This window comes from Amphiura filiformis, chromosome 7 (assembly GCF_039555335.1).
Source record: "Amphiura filiformis chromosome 7, Afil_fr2py, whole genome shotgun sequence".
NCBI lineage: Eukaryota > Metazoa > Echinodermata > Ophiuroidea > Amphilepidida > Amphiuridae > Amphiura > Amphiura filiformis.
The window spans coordinates 45902008-45927997 of record NC_092634.1 but is presented as its reverse complement, the minus strand read 5'-3'; the positions used below and the strand labels follow the sequence as shown (position 1 = coordinate 45927997).

Here is a 25990-nt window from a genome sequence, read left to right as displayed (position 1 = left end):
GTAGTTCAATTTTCTTCATGATTTGAATCGCCAGATTCAGTTTTAGCAGACTTTAAATAACAACTGGATCGTCAGCTGTTTGTTTTTGATTCTTTTATGTATGTATGTTGCAGTATTTTGAACATCTGACAATGGTTTTATTTGCCCCAGGGGTCTTGGATTTTGATTGGGTTCCTTTATTCATGTCCAGTTTGTCCACTTTAAGTATGAAATAAGTATGCGGTAAATTACACAGTTCCTGCGCGCCGTAATGTCAAAAGGAATTAAGGTGGCTGCATCGGCTACCGTGTCATGCTCAGAATTCCTTGAAAATGATATAGGATGTGTGTATTGATGAGAAAACCTTACTTGCCAAGTTTTAATTTTTTGTCATCTCAAAATCCCATTGAATTACTACAGGGAAGGACTTTTGGCACTTTGCCAATTTCTCAAAATAGCAACATTTTTGAAAACAAAGATTTTATTAAAACTGATTTTTCTCTCCTTTATAGCAGTTGTATATAAAAGTTTTAAGTTTCATTTTGCTGCCAATATATCACAGAATAATACAAACCAAGTTTATTTTCTGACTTAGTGTTACTTAAGTATATATTTAACAGGAATGTTGGTACTTTTTTATGATTTTTTGATTTTTCTAGAAACACTAAATTACCTAAATTCTAGGATTTTTTTAGCCAACAGGGAAGAGTGCTATGGTTACCAAACTTTCAGGGATGGTAAATAAGATTAATATCTAAATTCTCTCGTCAGTTTTTTCCAATTAAGTGTTTCTATTTTAAGCTACAGTGTTTTGAACATTCCCTAAAATTAAAAATAGAAAAAATATTTTTTTTCAAAAAGTAAACACTTAATCAAAAAAAACTGACGAGAGAATTTAGGTATTAAGCTTATTTACTATCCCTGAAAGTTTGGTAACCATAGCTCCTTCCTAAGTGGGCAAAAAAAAAAATCAAAAACTGTCAAAATTAAGGAATTTTCAAAAATAAAGAAAAACATAAGAATTGTTACAATTCTTATAAGACTCTTAAAATAGGTGGGGAAAATACTTTTCTTTGTTATGTTAAAGATTTAAATGAATAGACCTGATTGATCAGACACAGGAGCTATTTTTCTGCAAGGGTGTTGTATCCGAGGCAGCTACCTTAAGACACTGCTAGGCACACACAAATGCATGAGCGTCCTCATACATGACGCACGATACGCTTACGCAAAATGGGCGTACCTAAATTCGTACTTCAAAGTGGATAAACTGTAGGACTAAGGTGGGACTACAGGAAGATGTCACAACAACTTTTCATTGAGTCCCTGAACATTGGCACTAATTAGGTCAAATACGGTACCACATAGGGTTCATTTTTAACTGAACCCCCCTGAGCACTACCTGACAATCTAACATTGCCTCTGATTGGTCAATTATATGATATCATTACTTTAATCACCAATCAGAATGGAGCTTTGCAAATAATTCACCCCTATGTTTTTGCGTGGTGAAATTATTCTAACAATGTTGATGATTGGTCCAATTGATAATGAAAACTTGTTTTTGGCCAATCGGCAGGTAGTTCTAATGGGGTTAAGGAGTAAATATCGTGATTCACATTAAGATATTCCGTCAGCGATTGCTCTTGTGAGTATAATATTTGACCGCCATGGTCAACATCACCTTTCAAACCACCATTGGATTTTCAAGTGAGTGTCATAATAATTTTATTGAAAACAGCTCCACAAAGGAATCTGTGTGATCAATACATGCAGATCTACTATAAATTTCTACTATTATTGTAAATTGCTGTCTTAGTGTGCATTCACATGCAACATCATTATATTGACATTTAAACACACAATGACAAATGTTCCATGTTGTATTCATATTACGCAGGCTTTGGATGTCAAATTTTTCCCATGATGCACTGCATATTTTAGCATCTCCCTAGCAACCACTGGAGGCACATCATATTGTGAATCAACTAAATTGCAGAATCTAATCCAACCCAAGTTACAGAACCAAAGTGTTAAGAATAGGGTTAAGAGTGGGTGGATTATATTCTGCAATTACACCAGGTTCAACTTTTAGCACCCCTGTCATGAACACGGGAAGCCAACCAAGTCCCAAGAACCTGCCCCGATGCATTTGTCCAGTTCACTATGTTCATTATCGAACAGTTTTAGATCCATCTGGAAAACACAGCATTATTTAACTTCTAGTAGACCTTCAGACCATAATGATATCAGCAGTTGAGTGTCCTCTGTTCCCTCAAGATCAGACACTGATATCCACTGGCCCTTGGCTTCTTGGAGTTGAATCATTGTTGCCAGATTGTCTATGGGACATCTGAGGCCATGACACTGCAAAGAACAAATTTTGAGAAATAAGGTAAATGTAATATCAAATTAATAATTAGTATCCACCACAACTTTTCTTCAACACCCACCTGCACACCAGTAGCAGGTGACATGGTGGCACAGCGGTACAGGCTCTACCTGGCAATCGGAGGGTTACGAGTTCGAGCCCCAGCAATGCCATCGTGTTGTGCACTTGGGCAAGGTATTTTACCTATTGCCTCTCTCTACCCAGGGGTGAAATGGAGAGCTGTTAGGAATATTGTCTATTGAGCACAGTCCAAAGGTATGAGCATGCCTTGGGCATTGCATGGCAGCTGACATAATAATAATAATGAATGGTTCTTGTAAGGTGCAAAATCTTCTACGGAACTCGGAGCACGCAAAAACATGAAAAAGACAAACAAACAAAGAAGCAATTAATTCTGTGAATTTGGAAAAGCTTGCCGGAAGATATAGGTTTTAAGCTGATGTTTAAATTGAAAAAGTGTGGGGATGCTACCGATTGCTACGAAGGCTGTTTGGAAGCGAGTTCCAAACAGTTGGAGCAGCAAAATGAAATGAGCGTTCACCAGCTGATTTGAGGTAAACTTAGGGGCCGTCCATAATTTTCGCCATTTTCACATGCGTACGAAGCGTACGTAACTTTTTACCCCCCTCCCTCCCCCGAGTTACGTACAAATAAAATGGCAAAGGATTTCCATGAGTATAGGCCAACTGCTAATAGCAAAATTGAAATGTTGGGTTGGGGTTGGGGTTAGAGTTTAGGTTAAAGGTTTGGTTAGGGTTATATTAGTGTTCGAGGAGGACAGTTGGTTCTGGATAAATGTTTTTACACAGTGGCATAGTCAAGGGGGGGGGGCAGTTGCCCCCTGTGAAAAATCTTGCCCCCTCTTCCCCCCCCTGTGGGATGGTGACCGCCCGACATTTAAGACTTTTTGTGTTTCTGACCAAATTTACATTATATTTTGCTATTTTAACCTAAAAAGTTTTTAAAGCGCTTCAGGCAGTATTTATTCACTTTCTGTACCATATTTCACCAGTTTAGCTTCAATATGGCAACATTTTTCGCGCGCATAAGTAACATTAACTGATTTTGTCGCCAAAAGGTGACCCCCTTAAAATTTGTCTTGCCCCCCCCCTCTGAAAAAGTGCTGGCTACACCACTGTTTTTACAGATAAGTTGAGAAATGCTGAAAAACATCCTTTTCAATTTTCATGATTACGTACAAATAAAATGGCGAAGGATTTCCATGAGTATAGGCCAACTGCTAATAGCAAAATTGAAATGTTGGGTTGGGGTTGGGGTTAGAGTTTAGGTTAAAGGTTTGGTTAGGGTTATATTAGTGTTCGAGGAGGACAGTTGGCTCTGGATAAATGTTTTTACACAGTGGCATAGTCAAGGGGGGCAGGGGGGCAGTTGCCCCCTTGTGAAAAGTCTTGCCCCCCTCTTGCCCCCCCCTGTGGGATGGTGACCGCCCGACATTTAAGACTTTTTGTGTTTCTGACCAAATTTACATTATATTTTGCTATTTTAACCTAAAAAGTTTTAAAAGGCGCTTGCAGTATTTATTCACTTTCTGTACCATATTTCACCAGTTTAGCTTCAATATGGCAACATTTTTCGCGCGCATAAGTAACATTAACTGATTTTGTCGCCAAAAGGTGACCCCTTAAAATTTGTCTTGCCCCCCCTCTGAAAAAAGTGCTGGCTACACCACTGTTTTTACAGATAAGTTGAGAAATGCTGAAAAACATCCTTTTCAATTTTCATGAAAACGAAAGCCATCAATAAATAAAAAATATAGCTTAAAATGCAGCCCGAATCTAAACTAAATGACTAATGCACTCCACATTCTGCTGAACATCCTGTACTCTCTTTTCACAAAGAACCCCTGGATCACATCATATAAGGTGGAACCAGGGGGCATCCTTGACATGTTTGACACACACTAGAGCCTTTGCTGCCTTTGATCCTAGCGCAGATAGAAAATACTTTTTAAGTATTTTGGTATGAAACAAATTAAGCATAATGTAAAATAGGACCACTGTGCATATTAGACTCAAAATTAAAGATAAAATCATTGTTTGCATGGCATGTTATAGAAATTGTTCAAACGAATTGAACAATTTTAGGTCAATTGGTTATGAATAGAATATTGGAAAATATCATAATTTTTCACTTTCATTTTTTTCATTGCTCAAACAAATCGCCATTTTTCTTACGTACACCTGCCCAGGATTTTTACCCCCTCCTCCCTCTTACGTACGCTTTGTACGTAAGCGAAACTGGCGAAAATTATGGACGGCCCCTTAACCCGCGGAGTTTTGAGTAATTTTTCAGAGGATGATTGAGGGAGCGGGAAGTTCTAATGACAGTGGAATAAATGTAAAGCGCTTTGAAACATATGAAGGGTGTTGTATAAATGCTAACATAAATACATACATACATACATACATTTATTTGTTTGTTTGTTTGTTTGTTTTATCTGGCAGCTATCTGTTTTAATACTCCAAATGTCTGGTCGGTAACATTATTATCATCCACAACAATAACAACAATATAATATTTAACGACATTTTCAACAGCAAGACCTGAACTAAATTCACACAAATATGTTTCACACAGCAATTCCTAAGTAAGACCAAGTTGAAAAATAACATGTGAATGGTTATAAATTTGTTTACCTGTTTAGATTCTGAGCTCATCATGTGATCATCCCTTGTATTCTTCACTGAGTGATACACATAAATCTCGCTTGGTTCATCATCATCATCATCCTCCTCCTCTTCATCCTGGTCTGTATCAACATGTTCCAAGTAACTTCCATCTTGAATCTCCAATCTTGAGACTTCTTCCTCCTCCTCCTCTTCTTCCTCCTCTTCCTCCTCCTCATTATCATCGCCATTTTCTTCACCATTTTCTGATTCCGGTTCTTCATCTTCATCCTCTAGCTCCTCCAGAGATTTCCTCTCTATTTTAGTGACATAAGTATGATCTGGAAATGTCAGCCTTACTTTGGACTTTTCTGTAGGCATTTCACCTGCAAATAAAAGACAGAAAACACAGTTAAAAATGTATAATTGATAAGGTATTTTACAGAGTAGTTGTACTTTCAAAATGGATGTGTCATACATTGGGTTTTATTCGCTGCCGTAATGCACGTTAGTAACCATTTGTTACTGGTTCAAGCCTGAGTTCATACACCTGTTCCGAATTTTGATATGCCATAGGCTTTGTGTTGTGATCATTTCGATCAGTGGTTCCTAACAAAGAAAGCGTGAACCAGCTGACCTAGCAACGGTCATATTGTAATGTGCACTATACCAGCGAATAAAACAACAAATCATGCCAATCCAACACCACACACCACTAGCCAAAGACAACCCAAAATCCTTTCCAGAAATACACCTGCCATTTGCAAACCCTTGTCAACCTGCAAGCTAAACCATCACAGCCATGTTTAGTTTGGGTAAACCAGCACAACCAACAGTTGATTTTATGTACATACTTCCTAATGAACAAGCAGTGCTTTCTTTATTTGTAGGAATTTCAAGAACAAAGGGATATGAGACAACACAATGAGGGGGGGGATAAAGCAATGTTGAATAGGCCTATATTGTGTGCTTTTCTGTGACTTATAGACCCCAAGCCTTGGGCTAAGGCTAAATCAACATTTTTGAACATGTTATTGCTAAATATGGCAGCCTTGTGGTTTGCTGTATAATATTATAAGCCATTGAGCTAACTCTGCATCTACAGTAAGCCAAAAAATTAAGGTACCATTTGTGTTCATCCCTGTATATCCTAAACAAAGACCAATATGTCCAAGTTAAAACAAGCAGTCAGTACCTGTACTCGTAGCTCTGATTTAAGACCTTATTTGTTGAAATTGGTTGAGAATTAAAGAAACGGTGAACTAAAATCTAAGAAAAAAGCAAAATCAAAAGTTGCACTTTTGTGTTCTGATCAATGAAAGCACGACGCTAGTTTTAACGTGCTAATCAATGGAAGCGCAGCGCTAGTTCTCTTGTTCACGAACACTTTGTGTACAAATCAATAGGGCATTTAATACAGCAAATAAACTGCAACTTTTAAATTGGTATCTTCCTTGGGTTTTGAGATCGCCGTGTCTTAATTTCTTGAACAATTTCAACGAATGAGATCTTAAATTCGAGCTAAAAGATGCAGCTATTGGCTGCTGGTTCCAATTATGACATATCTGTCTTTGTTTAGGATATACAGGAGGGAAACATAACTGCATGGTACCTTAATTTTTTGGCTTTACTGTATATTATTGTGCTTAGGTGACAAATCCCATGTGTACATTACTATCAACAATTCCTTTGTATTATAATGACCTGATGAGTGCAACATCATCACATATTATACAGCCAAAAAGCCCTTTGGAATTGTTAATCCTATTTTCTCATTTCTGGAAAGTCGGATCACTCACAACAGCATGGCGACATTATGTCACATGTCCCACCTTATTACGTTATGAGGGATGGTGTATAGCACTGGATATTCCAGTGGAAATCCATACGCCCCGTATGGAAGACAAGACCTTAAACTCCCACACAGGGTGTGTATATTTCAAATGGAATCACACATTCAGAAAAACCCAATTGACATTCACACTCCCTGTGTGGAAGATTAAGGTAATTTCTTCCAGGCATATGGATTTGAACTGGAATAGCCCAAGCTGGTATTCTTTCAATGTAAAAACCATGACGACATGTTTGCTTACCTTTTGGCTCACCTACTTTCCCATCCTTTGAGTAAGGTGGAAGCCTATTGGCTGTGAAGTCACACATCATCTCATTGGCCGCAGTCTGGTCTTGTGACTCTACATGATCGGTTAAGCTTTGTACGAGCTGCTTCAGCTGAGATCTGTGTGTTGCTATCTGATCCTGCAGAGGGAACCGGCAAAAATACATATAGATGCATGTAATAAAAGATTCAATCAGTGCAGACCAGTTGCATAGTTTCCTCTCAGTTTTGTGTCTACGTTTAGTCCAAACAAATCCCACATGCATCATTTTAATCAATATGGCCTGCAATGTCCAACATGTTCCTTACTTCCAAGCTCACCTGTTGGTTCTTAACTCTCCATGTGGGTGTCGACTGCAGACGACAAGTTTTTTTGTTAATTCAAAAATTTCAGAATTGTACATTTTCATGACCATATTTGTAAAATGCATTAAAATGAGTACCAACGAGCCATTAGTTCAGTGATTCTTGAGCTAGCTCTTGATATTTTGAGAAAATATCTCAAAACTTTTTATGTTGAAGCCTATGCCTAGCATGCAGAGCATTGAAAAGTGATTTTAGCCAATAATTAGAGATGTGTTCTGTAACACACTTTTCATGTAAATATGCCATGGTAATTCTGATCTAATAATCAGATTGCCATATTTGTTAACACTTGTTGCATGTACAATCACTCCATATTACTCTATAATACTATCAAATGCAAACTGTGAGCTCCATTTAGCAGAGTCTAATTCATAAGCATGAAATTAACTCAGAATGTTGCACCTGCATGACATCAGGGTAGAAGCGTGCCATGATTGGTTGTCGTCCTCAAAGTATGGCATTTCGTCTGCATGACAAGATGTCAGACACAACATTCCGAGTTTAATTCTGGTGGCGAATATACAGTGGAACCTCACACAACAGAAAGCATTCATCTCTTAAACTACTGCTTACTTCATCTCCACCAACGTAAGTAGGAGGCAATCCTTTGCGGAAGGCTACATCTGAATCCAATGCATCCTGAAGGATGTCTGGCAAGGCTAAAGACAGCAGGTCTCCCCATGACCTACACAAAAAAAGTGATGATAGATAAAAGGTTAAATTGCCAAGGGGTTTCTCTATGCATCTGAAACACATAAAATCACATACAAATACACCATTTCATAAAATGAACACTTGCATCAGTGAACATATCACCGTTAATGTTCTGCAATTATTGTCTCTACATGCATTTTTAAATAATTGTGCCCTGCTACCATCAAATGAGCATAAAGTCGCAAGTTGGTAATTGAGACATCCTGGCTGCTGAGTTGATGTTCTTTGTTTGCCGTACACCTGTACAAACCAGTAGTATGTCCTTCGAGAATGGCCCACTGTGCCCCATATTCACAAAGGACATACAGACATACTACTGTTTTGAACAGGTGTGTGTGAAACAAAGAACACCAATGCAGCAGCCAGACCGTCTTGAAACTACCAACTTTCAACTTTACGCTCACCTCAGGTCACAATTGATAAGAGAACTTCATGCACAAACTTGTGCCATCTTTTGATCTGATATTTTCCCAAAATACTGGAAAAAGTAAGCATCATATACATTACATCTTCCTTTCACTTCTTCCCACCTTTTTGATACAAAAAACCAAAAACTTACGATCTTTGATATGTGCTGATGGTGACATGGGTGGAGTGTGACGGGCTGTCTGCAGGTGTCATGGCATAGTGGATGGTCCCTCTTGGGAAATACAGTAAATCACCTGGCTGTAAAGAATGGAATTAGGCAAGACATAAAATTAAGAGTTTTAAGCCCTATACATGTATACCATGCCAACTTGCCAAGTCTTCATTGTGTCAAGATAAGTGTTAATCATTAAAGGCACTATTCTTTGTTTTACCTCAAGAGCTACTCCTGACGAAAGCTTGACAGTTCTAAACTTGTCCGACGGCGAACCCGCTAAAAACCCACTAATTGTTATGAATTCCCGTCGTAAAAGCCTATCCCACAATATATACAGTGTTTTTGATGAAAGCTAAATTAATACGATACATGCGTTAATATGCCAATACAACAGATTGGTCTTACAATAATACTTGTTTGTATATGCTTGGATCTGTAATTTATTTGCTCAAACTCCATAATGGCATCTGGATTAATTTAGTTTTCATCAGAAGCACTCTATATGCTTGTAGACAAGGTTTTACGGTATGCACATTTTGCTGATCGCTGCATCAAATGAACTTGCCAACTTAATCCCGCAGACCATACACTTATAGGTTAATGAACGCATATTACTTGTTGGGAGAGAAATTGGACAAAATAATGCGCTTGCGCTGATGTTGATGCGTCTAATGCACGAGCCCCAAAGGGGGAGTGCATTAGACGCATCAACATCAGCGCAAGTGCATTATTTTGTCTAATTTCTCGAGCAACAAGTAATACAAGTTCATTAACCTATTTCATACACAAGAAGAAAAAAACATGTGATTTTTACCTTTTTATAACAAAATTATCACTAAAAATATTGGAAAATAGAACCAAATAAAAATGAATCAATCCTACGTGACGCGCACGAAACACGGCGCATAGTACGCGGAGTGCAATTAGACACAATCAATGCATGGTTTGGATTTTTCTAACGCTTGCTCTGATTGGTTCTCGCTATCAAAGAGTGTATGAAATGTGTACAAAGGCAATTTGTTTGTATGCTTGTGGCACAACTGTGTTAAAGTAGTGATGTCATTACCAAACTCACGGTGAAACAATGTGCAGTACACAGATCAGGGTTAGAATTAAGGGGTTGGAGATTGGAATTTGGGTTTGTGTAACATTGCTCCCAAAATTCACTATCATCTCTATATCGGGAAATCAAGTCAATGTTCATTAAAGATTGACAGTTTTGTAAGGTAGAAGTGTCTTTGCACCACAACAAAACATTCTTGAAACATTCATCAGGATCATTCTTCGCATTTGACTTCACCGTTGAAAGTGTTGCAAATTTATTTGTCAAAGTCATAGTTCCTTAAAGTCTAAAAAGGAAGTTTGGTGACATCATTAAAACAAGTCAGAAGTGTTGCTGGTTCTACAAAAACATCTAGAAATACCAAAACAGAGTGAACAAGATTCCTGACAGGAATTGAAATATTTCTGAGTGAGTATCACTTTATTGCATGTGGAAACGAAGCTTTTCGACTTTAATAAAACATCACATACATTTTAACAATATTCTTATTTCATCTACCGCACCATGTCATGTCATGCTACGAACACCCCCCCACACACACACACCCCTACACACCCCCACCATTTGAACCCAAAGTGTACTTTTCAAATATGGACACACATTGGGTAATCCATTTGATATCCACACCCCCACTGAGGAAGACTTTGGAATTCCAACCAAATTCAATAGTTTAAATAATTCCAGAGCCAACCATTTTCATCCACAAAAAGGTGAGGAAGATTTTGGAATTCCAAATTATTTTCAACTGAAGCCAAATAGTTTCAAATTCAAATGGATTTGATCAATTTCAAAACAATTTCAACTGGATTTTAAACATGAAACTGGCAAATATTTACAGCTTGGTTGAACATAAGGTGTGCGGATTCTAAATGGAATAGCCCACTTCCGAAGGTAGGGTAGGGTCCAGTTCATTTTACTGTCTATTGCATATAGTTAGTAGATGGATCTACATTGTATGGCTACAGTTAGAACTCACTTTCATCATTATTTGATGGTGATTACCCAAGCACATAACTCAAAACAAACACAATGCTACAGACTTCTTGTATCCTTCGTCAAAGGCAAGTCTTTTCGCAGTCAATGGGTTACCTACCTTAAGCGTGATATCATGAGTAGGTTTACCAATAGTAGACTGGTCCAAGTCCTGGCTGTAATCTCTGGGTAACTTGGTCGGAGGTTTGTGAAGTTGCCAATGTTTGCGACCTTCTAGTTGTAGAATGAACACCTGCAACAAATTTGATACATGTATTGCATTCCACATTACGTAATGTGAAAAGAGAATTATAAGACTACAGAATATTTGATAATCATTGCATAATGAATGATCAGCAAATATGCTGGAAAAGGTCTATATATGTGACACGATCTGGTCCATGGGGGCCAAAGGAGGCATTTTTGAAAATTGAGTTACTGTAACAGCGGCATACCGTGGTCGCTCCTACCCGGGGCTGAAGAAAATTCAATTTTGCCACCCCTTCCTCAACAGCCCGAAAAGGTTGACCCAATTTTTTTTTCTATTTTTTTTCTTTACTAATTCTTTTTGCCGCCCCTTTGTTTGCCGCCCCTTCTTCGTCCGCCGCCCCTTCGTTTTGGCCGCCCCTTGCTTTTACCCTGGGGGGCTGGCGCCCCCAAAGCCCCCCTCCAAAATATGCGCATGTGTAATTATTACATTCTACATATAATACATGTAGGCTATCATTTGCTGAAAACACCAAAGGTCTAGCATACTTGGTTCTAAAGTTATGAAGTTTTTGATGCCTATTTTAAATGTATTCTATTGTTTTTATACTTCATATTTTTGCCTTTATCTCAGTTTCAAATTTGCTGCCTTTGGCCCCCATGAACCAGATCATGTTACATATACAAGAAGCATTTTTTTGTGAAACATATAAAACTTGACAAAATAATTTTCTTGTACAAAATCCCAAGACCACCCCAACTTCACCGAAATTTGGTAACTGATGTCGAGAGAGAGATAAAACATATGTGATACATTTTGCAATTTTTCTTCAAAAACCTAGTTCAGTAACTGCTGATATTATTCATACATTGTGTTCTGGTTCATTTATACTCCTGTGACTGAAAAAAAAATCTCATATGGCACGTGCAAATACATGCAACAGCTGCCAACTCCATTAATCTCAAAACAATAACTTCTTTGGGTGTTCTATTGGTCATCAGAAATACAAGAAGAAAATCAACACTTTATGACATTGGCTGGAGCTGTAAAACTGAAGAAGAATATATTGTGCATGAGGCAGCTATCAAACTCAATTTTACATACGACTTTCTGGCACTCACACAAAAATTTTGTCACAAAACTAACAATAATTATTCAAGACAGTTGCATCAACTCTATTTACTTTTGGCTTTGACAGAATACTCACATCAACATCATCATAATGTGGAGCCAATCCCTGTGAATCCTGCGGTGTCATGTACACATTAGCTCCTACTAGTGAGTGAAAGAATGACTCCAGATGTTCATTGATACGCCACAGTTCATCCTGTAGTATTGGATTGACAATAAAAATGAAATGATAAATGGTGATGCATTGGCATAACCAGTAGTGATGTAGGGGATTTGAACCACTCAGTTAGGAACTGGAGCCCCCTTGAGTCTGCTAATGAACTGGCATTTTATACAGGACAGATTTCCTCCTCAAAGCAGCAGTTGACCCATGTGCACTATCACTTTTACAGGGCCTCTGATTGGTTAATTACCGAATATGGTAATCTGAGTTACCAATCAAAATAGAGCTTTTGTATCTCTTGGCAATTTTAGCTTAATCCCTTTCAGCCATATTCATTCTTAACATATCTCTGATTTGCTCAATACATGATATAAGTTATAACCAATCAAAAGAGTTCTTAGTGGCTATAGTGGCTGATAATTAGGCCGGTAGTGCCCAATGGGGTTCAAATATAGAGTTGCCAGGGAAGTATGTACTATCAGAAAGAGTTCAAATCTTCCAACTCTATAATCAAGTAAAGGCTGTTTGACTTATATATAGCGAAAATTATTTGGCTTTTGTTACTGCGCACATCAATTAAGTCCCAACTCACAATCACATAAAGCATGCGCCAGCCATGCATTACGCAACACACAACTAACATACATGTAAGCAATGTGCCCAACTGCATGCACCCCATTTTATATCACTACACAGTGTTATAGTAGTGGATAAAGTTCAAAAACTTAGTACATAATTGATGTTTTCATGCAGATGTGTACAGAGTACTAGGATGTACTACTCAACATGCTGAAGACCAATCCACATCAAAATATCTGGTATGTGTGCTAGTGTGTTCTGCATGGTGGCCTAATGCTTAAAGTGTTCTACTCAAGTGTGTTCAAAACCTGTCTGGTACATGCACCACATGACTGTATTTGTAAATGGCCAATACAAAATCCGGTTGTACATGCAAAAGGTCAACAAGCTGCATACAAGCGCATACACAAATGATACACTTGATGCACAGGAAATAACTGTACAATATTATTGTGATACAGAAATTATTTAAACAACAAGGTTTCTATATGTACCTGAAAACATTGTGGCTGATGAAACTGTACTGTTGCTTTGTCTTTGTCCATCAGGTTCTTGATCTTCTTCTTGGTAGCTCTCCCTTCCATATTCAAGGACTCCTTCTTCTCACCATCAAATCTAAAAAAAGTGAACCCAAGATCAGTTTATGATTATGTTGGGTGGAAGAAAACAGGTCTTTTAGGGTCGTTTGGGTTACAACAAATACACAAGTATAACCTTCTATAAATAAAAACATAAATTTCGGATTTATATCGCACCTTTTCCCAGCTAGATCTTGAAGGATTCAAAGCGCTGTAATTTCGCTGCCATGGTGAATCATCACAATCAGATCGCATCATCTAGGCCAGTTGCAGCCCAACCTGGCGCAGACCTATCCCACTTACATGGTAGATTGTATCATCCACCATTTATCTGTGCAGCTCCTCAAATTCCATTGGGTGAAGGAAGTTTTTGATAACCAAACAACTAATTTTTTGAAAGCAGGAGGAAACCGGAGATCCCGGAGAATAACATACTAATGCAGGAAGTCTTTGGTTACTTGAAAATCAAGAAGAGTTCAACAAAATGGGCTATTCCATTTAAAATCCACACTACCCCTGTGGAACATTTAGCTTAAGTCTTACACAGAGGGAGTATGAGTTTTGATTAGAACAGACAGCTGGGTAACTTCCATTTGAAATACTCACCCCATTTGTGGAAGACAGGGGTAAAGCCATAATACAGGGGGAGTATGGGCTTCAAGATGATTAACCCTGACCAATTACATTTGAAAAACATACTCCCCCTGTGGAAGATATTTCCAAAATCTTCCACAGGGGTAGTGTGGATTTCAACTGGAACAGCCCAATATGCATTCGTCCTTACCTACACACATTGATATTCTCCACAAACTTGATGTTTCTCTGCAGCAGAATACCCTCCAAAATCTTCCTTGAAAACAGTGTCTTGTATGTCTCCGAGTACACCTTATCTCTTCTTTGGATGAACAACGGTTTCTTCTCCCAGTACTCCGCAACGAATCTCTCCACACTCATTGGAGCTATCAGGGAAGCGAGGAACTTTTCCGGTGTGTCAAAGTCAAATACTTTCTTCTGCTCTTTTGGTTTCTTGTCAGATTTAACCTCGGATTTGCTTGATTTTGATGCTTTGGAGGCATTTTGCTCTTTCTTACTGAGTTTACCACTTTTCTGGGAAGTTTTTCTTTTCTTTGCCCCACCATCGCCATCTCCACCTTTGAACTCTTTTGTCATACTCTTCTTACTCTTTACAGATTCAGTTTCAACACCATCTTCAAATCCATTGACACTAGCATTACTTTGCGACCGCTTCAGCTTACTCTTTTTACTATGTACCACCACATTTTCAAATGCATCATCATCATCATCATCTTCAAGATTTTTATCAACCACACCATTTCCCAACTTGGACTTTTTGGATGGTGAAGACCCTTCAGGTTTGAGTTGCTTTTTCTTCCTCTTCTTCCTCGATGACTTGGTTCCGGTTTCCTTCTCTACATCAGGTGGGGCTGGATCAGATATCTCCATCACGTCTGTGTCATCTGGCTTTACTTGCTTTTTCTTATTCTTCTTGCTTGATAACCTGCTTCTGGTTTCCTCTGTTACAGCAGGATGAACTGGGTCAGATTTCTGCATCACATCGGTTTCATCTGGCTTGACTTGCTCTGGACTCTCAAGCTTGTTTTCACCCTCCTGCAACTATGACAGTTTCAAGAAAAGTTATCATCATTAGTTCTGATCTGGGTAATGCTGTGTATAAATACAATCATACTTTTGAATAACATTACACAGGACAGCTATTGGAGATAACCAGTGTTGCACTCAGTATCTATTCTGACTGGGACTTTCAGTTGTCCACTCACATAGAGGGCTGAGTGCAATACTGCCATATCTCCAATAGCTCCCCTGGGTAATGCTGTGTATAAATGCATTACATTACTCAATCAGGGCAGATATTGGAGATAACCAGTGTTGCACTTGATGCATTGATTGCTGAGTGCAATACTACCATATCTCCAATAGCTCCCCTGGGAAATGTTTTTTGTGTTTTCTTGCATTTTTGGAGTGCATTTTTCACCAAACTAAAGCAAATGGCGTGTCTCTTGATATTTCAGTGCTTTAATATTAAGTTATATAGTAATTTTAAATGAAAATTGAACATTAGAATCATCTAATTTGGAATTTTCAGCTCACTAATGATACCATCTTGTGCAAAATGCATAATTTTTGCCAAATTGTGGTGAAAAAACAGCCATTTTCTGGAACCTTTAAATTGCTATAACTCGAAAACGATTTGTCCGATTTGAACCATTTAAGTTGTAATCTTCTTCTTTTTGCAAGACTTATCAAATAAGCTTAAAGGTATAAGATATATTATAGTTACAAAAATGGTGTGACCCCCCTGAGAAAAATTAATTTAGTAATATTAGTAAACCAGTATTGTATAGCTCTGTATGTGAAACACTTTAGTCTGTTTCCATATAGAATGGTATGTGATGTGACTGATGATAAGTAAACAGGTGGTGTAGGACAAGATTGCCACAACTACAACACATTGAGTTGGTGAAAAAACTTATTTCATACACAGAGGGGGTTAAAAATGAAAAATGTTGATGTTTCTTGCGTAGATTCTTAAAAAACATGTTACTATTTGTTCACCTCTTTTGGCTTTGTATGTGGAAAGGGAGTAAGACAGCTTCGTAATAATACTATAATCGGAGCCAAAGATAGTTCATGTCTGACGATCGACTCCCAACAGCCTAGGATTGGTTAGTAGTGCGTAAAAGGGAGGTTGATTCATCTGGTGCCTTCATCGGAGAAAAGGAATTGCAGCAAATGGCGAAAAATGACAGTACTTTCCTAGGCATTGTTGTTGACATGATACCTTTGTAAAGAAAGCTTCCTATTACTGATCCCTAACTTACAAGACAGTTTGTATGTTTGAAGGAGCAAAATTAACCATAGGGCATGCTGTTTTACCACTGCCTTCAGAAATTTCAATCATCACAACTAATCGTAAACAAATCGTTTTTAAGTTTGATTTATCTGGCTCCTAGTTATGTTTACAGGATTCAAAGAGATTGTCAGTGATTTGCCCAATGAGAGCACCCTATACTACACTAGCTTCCAGAGAGGAATGGCACACTTTTTCTCTGATTGATGCACATTCCCTGTTAATGCGCAACATTTGTGATACTTCATGAGCACCGAACATATTTTGTACTCTTACAGAAAAGATACATAAATGGGGATAATAAATAATAACTTCTAATTAAATACATAATTTACCATTTTGTTTTTCTTATAGTTGTGCTTCTTTCTCCTAGGCCGCTTGCGCTTCTTTGCACTTTGAGTATCAGACTCCATCCTGGTGTAGTCTCTCTTCTTGTTTACCCGTCAAACTATTCTGTACTAAGAAACATAAAGTGAGAAAAAAATAATCTTTACGAATGGGTTTGATTGTTATTTGATGTTCCAAATAAAAGAAAATTTTACAAACATCTTCAGCACTCACTACAAACATAGAAATGGCCACATTGCTTCAGTCCCGTTAATGAATATTTCTTCCGTACTCCAATGGTTCCAACTGGGTTCCAACGTGGCATCACAATGATAGTCTCCTACACAACCAGATTGTGTCGTTCTGACGCTCGTCGATCCTAGCAAACCCGTGATGACGTATCAGCCAATCGTAAGCCTTGTTCATGTCCGTTTAGCTGCACTGCTCATGCGTCATGCCGATCAGCGGCAAGCGACATGAACCTATGAAACCTTCATTTAGAGCAGCCATTTTGCCATGTGCGTTCTGCTCGTGAGAAAAATTACCTTTTGTTGACATTTATCAAACAAAATTTTCGATAACGGGTCATACTAGGATTTTTTAATAATGAAGATACATTTGTTTTGAGGAATAACACGGGAAGTTTTGAGTTTTATTTCAACTGGTGGTGAAGGAAGGTGAGGGAATTCATGATGAGGTTTTCTTGTTTCAACGATCCGATAGTAGGATACGAGACGTAGGCTAAAAAGGTCTTACGCATGCGCGGTGGCGTTCTTGAAATCATCTAGAAACGCTTAATTCGCTGGTATCGTTTCAGGCTGTCTTGGTACGAGTGCAAATTTTGCTCCCTTTTGTCCAATTTTTCATGTTTTTGACACCCTAAATTAGGCAGCACGATACATGTACACGATACAAGAACTACCCATTTTACATGGTTTACATGGGGGGAAAATACATCTCACCATTTATTTAGCAGTATAGCAGACAAATGATAATGGTGGGGTGTTCCACCACTAATTTCTACGCTCCTCAATGCCTAGCCCGAGGTACTCACACCTCCTCACTACGATTTCCACTGGCCTTCTCCGTACGAAGGTCTGAGGCTCCTGGGCCTATCTGATCCAGGGTATGCAGTATCAAATTTTATTAACAAAATATCACTTCTTACCGTTCCTCACGTGAAGATAAGACTTAAACAAAACATATTTGGAGCATGTGTGAAAATTTTGGGTACATTTGAAGGTGTAAAAATGACCAAATTTGTGACCGTATCGATCTTGAGTCGTGAGTTCATTCACTCCTTACATGTAAGTAAGCAAGGCTTGTCCTAGGAGGATTGTGCTGTACATACGTGGCAGAAGGTGCTCATAAATTTACAACGTGCAAGTAAAAACCGAAGACCGGCAGGTTACAAGGTTTGGTGGGTTGGTGTAGTAGCCATATCTCTGAGGGCTGGTAGTGCCAGGGTCTGGAATTGCCTGACTGTTGTTGCTGCAATGACTGGTTGTGGTAGTCTGTTCCAGATTGGGATGGTGCGAACAAAGAAGGAGTATCTGTATGTATTTACTCTCGACTGAATGGGTTGGTAACTCAGGGTGTTGGTTGTTCTTCCCAGATGAAGTGATGGTTTAACTACAGTCGGGAAGGGGATGTTCACAAGTCCATGGTGGATTTTGAAAAACATGGTGCCCTGGTTGAGTAGTCGTCTGGTGGCGAGGGAATCCATTTCGAGGTGTTGTAGCATACTAGTTACACCCTTGCGGTTCGCTCGTAATTGTTATAAACAAACCTAGCAGCTTGACACTGTACAGACTCCAAGGCATTCACCTGTTCGCAAGAATACGGGTTCCATGCAGCTGAAGCAAATTCCATTTTTGGTCGCACTAGAGCCTGGTAAGCCTTGGACGTGTGTCGGGCAAGATGACAAGTTCCGTCGCAATACACCCAGGGTGCTACGGGCACTAGATGTGATGTTTAGGACGTGAATCACATGATCCTTCCAGTCAAGATGTTTGTTAATTGTGACACCAAGATATTTGTGCTTCGATGACTTAACAATGCTGTGACCGTCCACCTGATAGATGTGTGTCAGTGGTTTGGTCTTGCGGGTGATGGTAAGAGTCTTGCATTTAGTACTAGCGTTGCAGCTCATCTGCCACTGGTCAGCCCACTGGAAGACTTTGTTCAAGTCATCTTGGAGAGTGTCTTGGTCTTCAGTGTCTTGGTCTTCAGTGCTCTGGATGTCACGGTACAAGATACTGTCATCCGCGAATAGACGGAGAGTTGAGTTGATGTTGGTTACAATGTCATTAATGTACAGAAGAAAGAGGGTTGGACCTAGGACTGAGCCTTGTGGAACGCCTGAAATTACCAGTGACCACTTGGAGTGGGTGCCATTGATGGTGACACATTGCACACGTCCCCCCCCCCCAGGAAATCCTGAATCCAAGTGAGTGTCTTTCCTCTTATGCCATAGTAAGTTAGCTTAGATGCAAGACGTTGATGTGGCACCTTGTCAAACGCCTTGCTAAAGTCACCATAACAAAATTAATGTTTCATAGAGATAACACGGTCATGACAGTGGTGAGGAAATTGCATTTTTTTGCTGTGAAATGCCGATTTGATGAAGAAAAGAGATGCAGGAAGCCTTCATAGTGTTATTTTTAAGGATAATATCACAAAACTGAATGTGTGAGTACTTTTATGTAGGTATGCCAGGTGAATTCAAATTTGCCATCAAACTGCATCATTTTATATATCAAATTAAAGCCCTTGAGTAAAGAAAGCCAAAACTGAAAACCTTTTTGTCATAGCACTTTCCGTAGCAAAGTTTATCTTGTCAAAGATTGACTTTCATCAAAAAGATTCAGCTAAACAAAACAGCATTTCGGTGCTGTTTCTAGATCTAGACTTAGTCTCATGATGATAGCAGCTTTTCTATGTGGAACTGCTATCAAAATCCCTCTAAAATTCCATGTGCGAGTGTCTCATCACCATAAAAAATCATATATTTGGGTCAAGTGAAGTATTTATGTCTAGTTTCCTTGACCTACCTGTTCTTTTAAATTTCTATGTAAATATGTGTGTGTTCTAGGCGAATTTAGCTGACTAGCAAATGTGTTAATTAAGGTTTGCCTGGCATACCTATTTTATGAATGCAGGGTGAACCTTTGAAACTGCGACAAGAGTTCACTGAAGTAGCGAGTCCTGTGGATTTTGGATTTCTCCAACTAACCCCAACAACTTTGGTATCCTTGGAAAGAGCATCAAAAATGAATGGTGAAAACCCCAGCTCTATAGACCAAAGTACATGTGTAAGGGAGTTAGCCCATTTTCCCTTTTGACGATGACACATTTCTGTCCCCCGATTTCTGTCTGTCAACTTCTGGTCATAGTGGTAGATATGAAATGTTGGAAACACATATAATTCAATCAATAACACAGTAAAATAGTGGATGAAACTGCCAGTAAGCTTTACAAAACTGTCTTAAAAACACACCAAAGTTTCATTAAATCACCTGAACAAAAATGCAAGCTTAATATTTTATGAGTAATTTACACGATTTTGATGTTAAAAATGTAGTAAAAACTGACCGAAATTCACGCTACAAGAAACAGGAATTTTCACAATTTTTTTTGTGATCAAATAATGTCTTACTCGAGAACTCTAGCTTTGAATTGCACACGATAGTTACACATTCGAAGCTAGAGCGCTTTGCTATGGTTTTTCGGTCGGACAGCGGTGCAATTTTTTGTACTGGAGGTTATTTATTCTGTTAATGTTGAAATTTGGATCAAAGTTATTTCAATGAGTCAACTGTATCTTTTGAGCAAGATTTGCCTATTTTGGGCAGTCTAAAAATTTGCTGAAGTGTAGTTTTAGCAACGTTTTGATGCAATCGCCTGTCGTGATCAGCTGTGTTTACTTCTGAACTTCCATTGCTTTACACGGTGTCATACTTCAGCGAATCCGACTACATTTTGAATGCTACGTTCCAGGGGCGTCTATTCTTCCGTTAATCGCCCCAAAAGGGGAAAGAATAATTTTACCCCTTTGGGGAAGAATTTTGCATTTTGAAAAAGAAAAAAAAATAGAGGGGAAAAACAGAAGAAAGTCAATAAGATTCAAGGAAGATTAAAAATAAAATTAACAAATTTGGGGAAAAATGTATAACTGGAACATGTACATGTTTATGGCTATTTTGGAATGAAATAGATGGTCACTGGCTGGCAGTTACTGCTCTACATGGTAGATGAATTCATCAAGTGTAATTTAGGGAAGAATTATAATGGGTACATAGCATTAGCATACATGTAGTGGTCCCTTGGCTTTTACCCATTCCCATCCCAGAAATAATTCTTTTGAGGTAAACCATGGACTTAAGCATAAAACAGGGAAAAGTTGGGTCAGTAATTCTTCCCTGCCTGGGCAATAGTGACGTGTGGTCATACTATACAAATGTAGGTAAATAATGCACACAAAGATAAGGGAGCTCTGCTTTGCATATTTCATACAAAATCCATTTTCTTTTTAGTTTGGACATCTGCCTATCTAGGGAAGCATTTGGGATTCCAAGGGAAGACAGGACCATCAATTAGTTAACAGCTCTATTGCCCAAGTTTATCTTCCCTTTTAAACCTCAGCTTCAGATCCAAATCCTTGATTATCCTTCCCTAGGCCTAGATGCAATAGTTCAGTGGCAATCTCCGTACTCTGCTACAGAAGAATTTTAATTCTAAGGCTTTATAAATCAGGGGCATGTGAGTCACCACATATATAAAAGAGCTGAAAACTCTGAAAACAGTTAGCAAAAAGCTAAAAACACCTAGCAAAAAGCTGCAATTTGGGAAGATCCTATATACTTTTGTACAGAGCAAGTGTACTGGTACAAAAAAAGCTGAAAATCAAAAAAAAAAAAAAAAAAAAAAAAAGCTGAACTCTCACACCCTGTAAATAATAAATCACAGTTAGTGAGTTAGCTCTGAAAATAATAAAGAGCCTAGAGGTGTTTGCCAGCCTGTCTTCCCTAAATTCCCTTTGTACCATTAGTCCTTAGATGCAATGGTTCAGTGTCCAGACTGTACCATCTAGGAAAGAATTTGATTTGTAAAACGTATCAATCAGCAATTTTCGCTTGACAAAACCAGTTTTTACTTACCGTACTCTAATATTTTGTCCTACAGTTCGGAGGACTTCATCAGATGTGACCATCTGATTCACTTTCCCGGGAAACTGACTTCCGGTTGTGAAAATCATGTTGTCAATCAGGAGGACTCCAAGATACTTGGCAAAGAGCATGTCAGAAGATCCAGAGAAGTACGAGAAGCGATGGAGATCAGAAAGAGGGGGACAAAGACCATGAATAGAGAGGAAGGCACTTATTTCCTAAGTCACGTATGTGACCCACTTTTAAAAGAATTAGATGTTTTTAGGGAAGACAGAATAAAACAGCTCACAACTTAGCCTAACAGTTGTATAAAGAAGTTTCTGGGTCTGACAACACACCTATATTCAGACAAGGAAGGGAGAGAACAAGAAAATAAGGAAAAGTACATGTAGATAGCAACAAGCCTAAATTTTTCCCTTTTGCGTCCATTTTTGGGATCTCAGTTGGGGAAGAATCTGGGGACGGATGTGACACAGCGCAGTAGGGTGAGGGAATAATTTCAATTTTCTGGAAGAATAGACACCCCTGCTACGGTCTCTAGCCTAGAATGTGAAGCTATCGGTGAGCAAATTCTTGGCTAGACTTCTCAAGCAAATGATGTCTTGTGTGGTATGACTGGAAAGATCGCAAAATTTTGCTTCAGTTGATGATGTAAAATAATAAATATTCATGAGTTGGGCAAGAATATACGAGTTAAAACGAGAGGCCATGCTACATGTATAGCAGACGAAAAAATGGCATCGCCTTGGTCAGCGGAAAATTGCTCTGTGGAGCACCAACTTTGGATCGTAATTTCACACTTTTCAGCATTCTTTCCCAAATTGGACATGTATGTTGAGATTATTATTTTTTCTCTTAGGAAATGAATCCAATCTGTATTTAGAGTTGCAGAAGGTTCATAAATGGTAAGATTTCGGGAGGTAGTTTCTACACAGTAACAGATTATTGACTGACAGATACAAATTACATGTTACAAAATCACCATTTCACTGGAGCTGGACTCGCTATTATTAAAAGGCAGTGCCCTGCTTTTTGCAATAGTACTGTGAGGAAGGAGCAGCTAGGGCCATGATGTGTCGGGCTACTCAATGCCATGCTGAGACGAATATACCTAGACTCGCTTGCCAGTCCTATATACGCCGTACCTATGTATATTGAGGACTGGCTTACGCCATTTTGGATGTCAATGGGAAATACACACTTAACAATTTGCGCCGGTTAGAAACTTGAAAAAAAATCTTTAAAATTTCATCAATGTATATAAAAGTGGTACCAACCGTATTGTGCTTGCTAATTTAAGACTCGGTTGAAACAAAATTGAGGATCGAAAGCATTTTAGTGTCCAAAAAGGCAAAATTATCGTCAAAGTTCTGCGAAATCGGCACCCTTCGAAGGGTTCAGAATTGAATCGAAGCGAAAATATCCGATCTTTGCGATCAAAAACACAAAATTACAACTTTAAACATACTATTGGCTAGTCCTGCCAGCAAGACTTCAGTCTTTATCATAAACATAATGACATATACGGACCTGAAGTCTTGCAGCGGTACATAGGGATGCACTGTACGTTTAAGAAATGCAAACTTCAAGCATCAAGAAATATTCCTTGTATTTGTCAGTTTTACCTCAGAGATGCTGTAGACCCTCTCTACACAGTGTAGAAAGATCACAAGTAGAATGCTGCTCAATATGATAAATCCAAATCATGAAAATCAAGACATTTTTCAGAGCAATATTTTGACCACTTTTGCACTAAGTAAATTACTCCCATGAAGATTGCAGGTTTTGCCAACTTTGAATTCACCCAAAAGATGAGATCAATGTAGATCAATCACCTCAACTTTGTGAGTATAGACTAGTACAGTTGGATTAAAATCATCCAGGCACGCCCAAACCCTGGTACAATGGGATTAAAATCATCAGTGCATGCTCAAACTGTCCTTGAGAGAGTTCCTCAGCTACATCCTGAGAGCCCAAAAGGAGCCCACATATTGTGATGTTTCTTATTTGTGCAAAAGATAAGAATAGAGTGCCCTGTAACTCTAGGTACGACGAGTTACAGTTACTGGAACTAACTATTGGCAAAATACATTATTACCAAACAATACAGAATAGAAAATTTGACATCATTTTCTCAAAATATTGAAAACATTTGCTCACTAGACATCGAAAAAGTACGCAATCCAATTCCCGTTCAAACGCGTGGGAAACTGAAAGTACGATAATCGTGACTAAATATACCTAAGGTATATTCGTCTCAGATGCCATGTATATTTGTATGACAAATTGTGTGTGGTTGCCGAATTCGACACCGATTTATGAATAATGGTAAGCTTACTACACACGTCAACTTTATGACCAAATCTGGTAGTCCTGTTTTCATATGGGAAACATTACAAACACTTTTTGATAGTGACCTTTCAAACTTACACAATGTGGTCCTGGATGAAGCGAAAATGAAGCTTCAAAATTCAGATTTCGTCCTGTTGTGTTTTCCCGTTTTCAGCACACATGTTTCTGCTAAACACAGCCCGTCTCCTCAATTAGCTGCTGTGTTTTGATTGACTGAAAGTTTGAAAGATTACGTAATTGGTAATTCATAAAACATAATTATTGATTGTGCCTGCATCATCCCAGACCAGACCTGCATGAAATTTCGAATGCAAAAAAAGTACACAATGAGCTCGGCCAGCTGATAAAAGTGAGTAGGCCAATAATGAAATAAAAAAAGTGATCCACAGCACAGTCTCATCCCCCCATTTTTTTTTCTCAAAAAAAGTTGAGATTTTTATACCATGATCGAACCTCTGGAAACCTCATGTTTATACATACGAAATATTTCTTGCAGATTAAAGGTGGGTAAATAACCTTGATTGACAACCTCATCAGCGTTCGAAATTAGTTCGCAACACAAACTTAAATAACGGGCAAAACAGACACATCATTTATCGGTATGACATTTTCGTATTGGTGCTGCCCTATCTAAGTTTGCACTGAAGTGCCATCTCAGTTTTGGTGCGCCGATGTGGATCATGTGTTAATGAATTTTTATTTATTCTGGATAAATAATGGGGTATTAATTACAATACAAGCATAAGAGTTTAGACAAGAAGTACAAGAAGCTGTGTAATTAATATTATGACAAACATGCAACTATTTAAGCTAGAGGAGCCTTGTATTTTTTAGTGCAACGTTGCACTAGCTTTTTGTATACACTTCATCCCATACCGTTGTGCAGAGCTACTACGGTATGGGTTCCTCGTACTAGTACGAAATAGGGTCGGTCAGCCGGCCATTGGCCTGTATATAGCTGTAACTTTTCGGCCGGGCCGGTAACTTTCCGGTAACTTTTCACCCAAGCCGGTAACTTTTCAGAGTTACGGGCCCGGCTGGGCTGTAACTTTTTGAGGCATATTTCTAACCAGGGGCGGCGCCACAGGGGGGGGCAAGGGGGACAATTGCCCCCCCCCCTATGATTTTCTAAACAAAGGTAAAAGGAAGGAAAAGAGAAAGAGAAGAAGAGAGAGAAAGGGAGGGAGAGGAGGAGAAGAAGAAAGGAGCCATTCCCTCCCTGGCCATGGTTAGGAGGAAACTCCCCTTCGGACATCTTGCCCCTTGTGGAATGCTGACCTACGCGGTTTTAAAGTTGTTGGTTTATATTTTGGGCCCATTTTCGGCAAATTTTCCCCCATAAAAGTCACATGGCCTAGCTCTCTTGCCTTTTCTCCCAACTACTTTGGAAAAATCATGGCTACGTCACTATTCTGTGTCATGCAGCAATTAATCATTATAAATAAGTTTAGTCCGATATCACACTTTTACGGGGTTTCATCACCTTGTATATCCAAAACCTATACTAGAACGCCTCATTTTACTAGAACCTAATTACTAGAACCTCATACTAGAACCTAATTTTAATGGGCAAATTTTGTCCTTTTCTGACTGAAAATGCATAAAAAACTACGCTCGCAAAGTGGACCTTTTCGGCTTTTAGTGATCATAGGGGGCGACTACTTCCTGCCTACGCTCCTGATTTCGGCTTTCAGTTTGAAATATTTCCAACCTCAAGACAAGAATAAAAAAAAACCCGGCATGATCTTGATCATAATACAATGCAACTGACTTAACACACCG

At 38.7% G+C, this 25990-nt stretch overlaps 1 protein-coding gene across 3 annotated transcripts; it reads right to left on the bottom strand.

Annotated features, from left to right (window-relative positions):
* Positions 1 to 1758: 1758 nt before the first annotated feature.
* LOC140157241 (ribosomal oxygenase 2-like) lies at positions 1759 to 24389 on the bottom strand. Of its 3 annotated transcripts, none has more exons than XM_072180364.1 (11): positions 24287 to 24389; positions 16697 to 16814; positions 14256 to 15106; positions 13388 to 13508; positions 12228 to 12347; positions 10934 to 11065; positions 8754 to 8860; positions 8054 to 8165; positions 7092 to 7254; positions 5029 to 5384; positions 1759 to 2346 (listed from the first exon to the last, which is right to left on the bottom strand). In XM_072180364.1, exons 2-11 carry the CDS (start codon positions 16772 to 16774, stop codon positions 2191 to 2193), a joined length of 2196 nt encoding a protein of 731 aa, XP_072036465.1. In that variant the 5' UTR covers positions 16775 to 16814; positions 24287 to 24389; the 3' UTR covers positions 1759 to 2190. The 3 variants fall into 3 exon arrangements, with proteins under 3 accessions (XP_072036465.1, XP_072036463.1, XP_072036466.1); XM_072180362.1 differs by having other exon boundaries at positions 16697 to 16819; positions 24287 to 24382; XM_072180365.1 differs by having other exon boundaries at positions 16697 to 16809; positions 24287 to 24381.
* Between the last annotated feature and the right edge of the window lie 1601 nt (positions 24390 to 25990).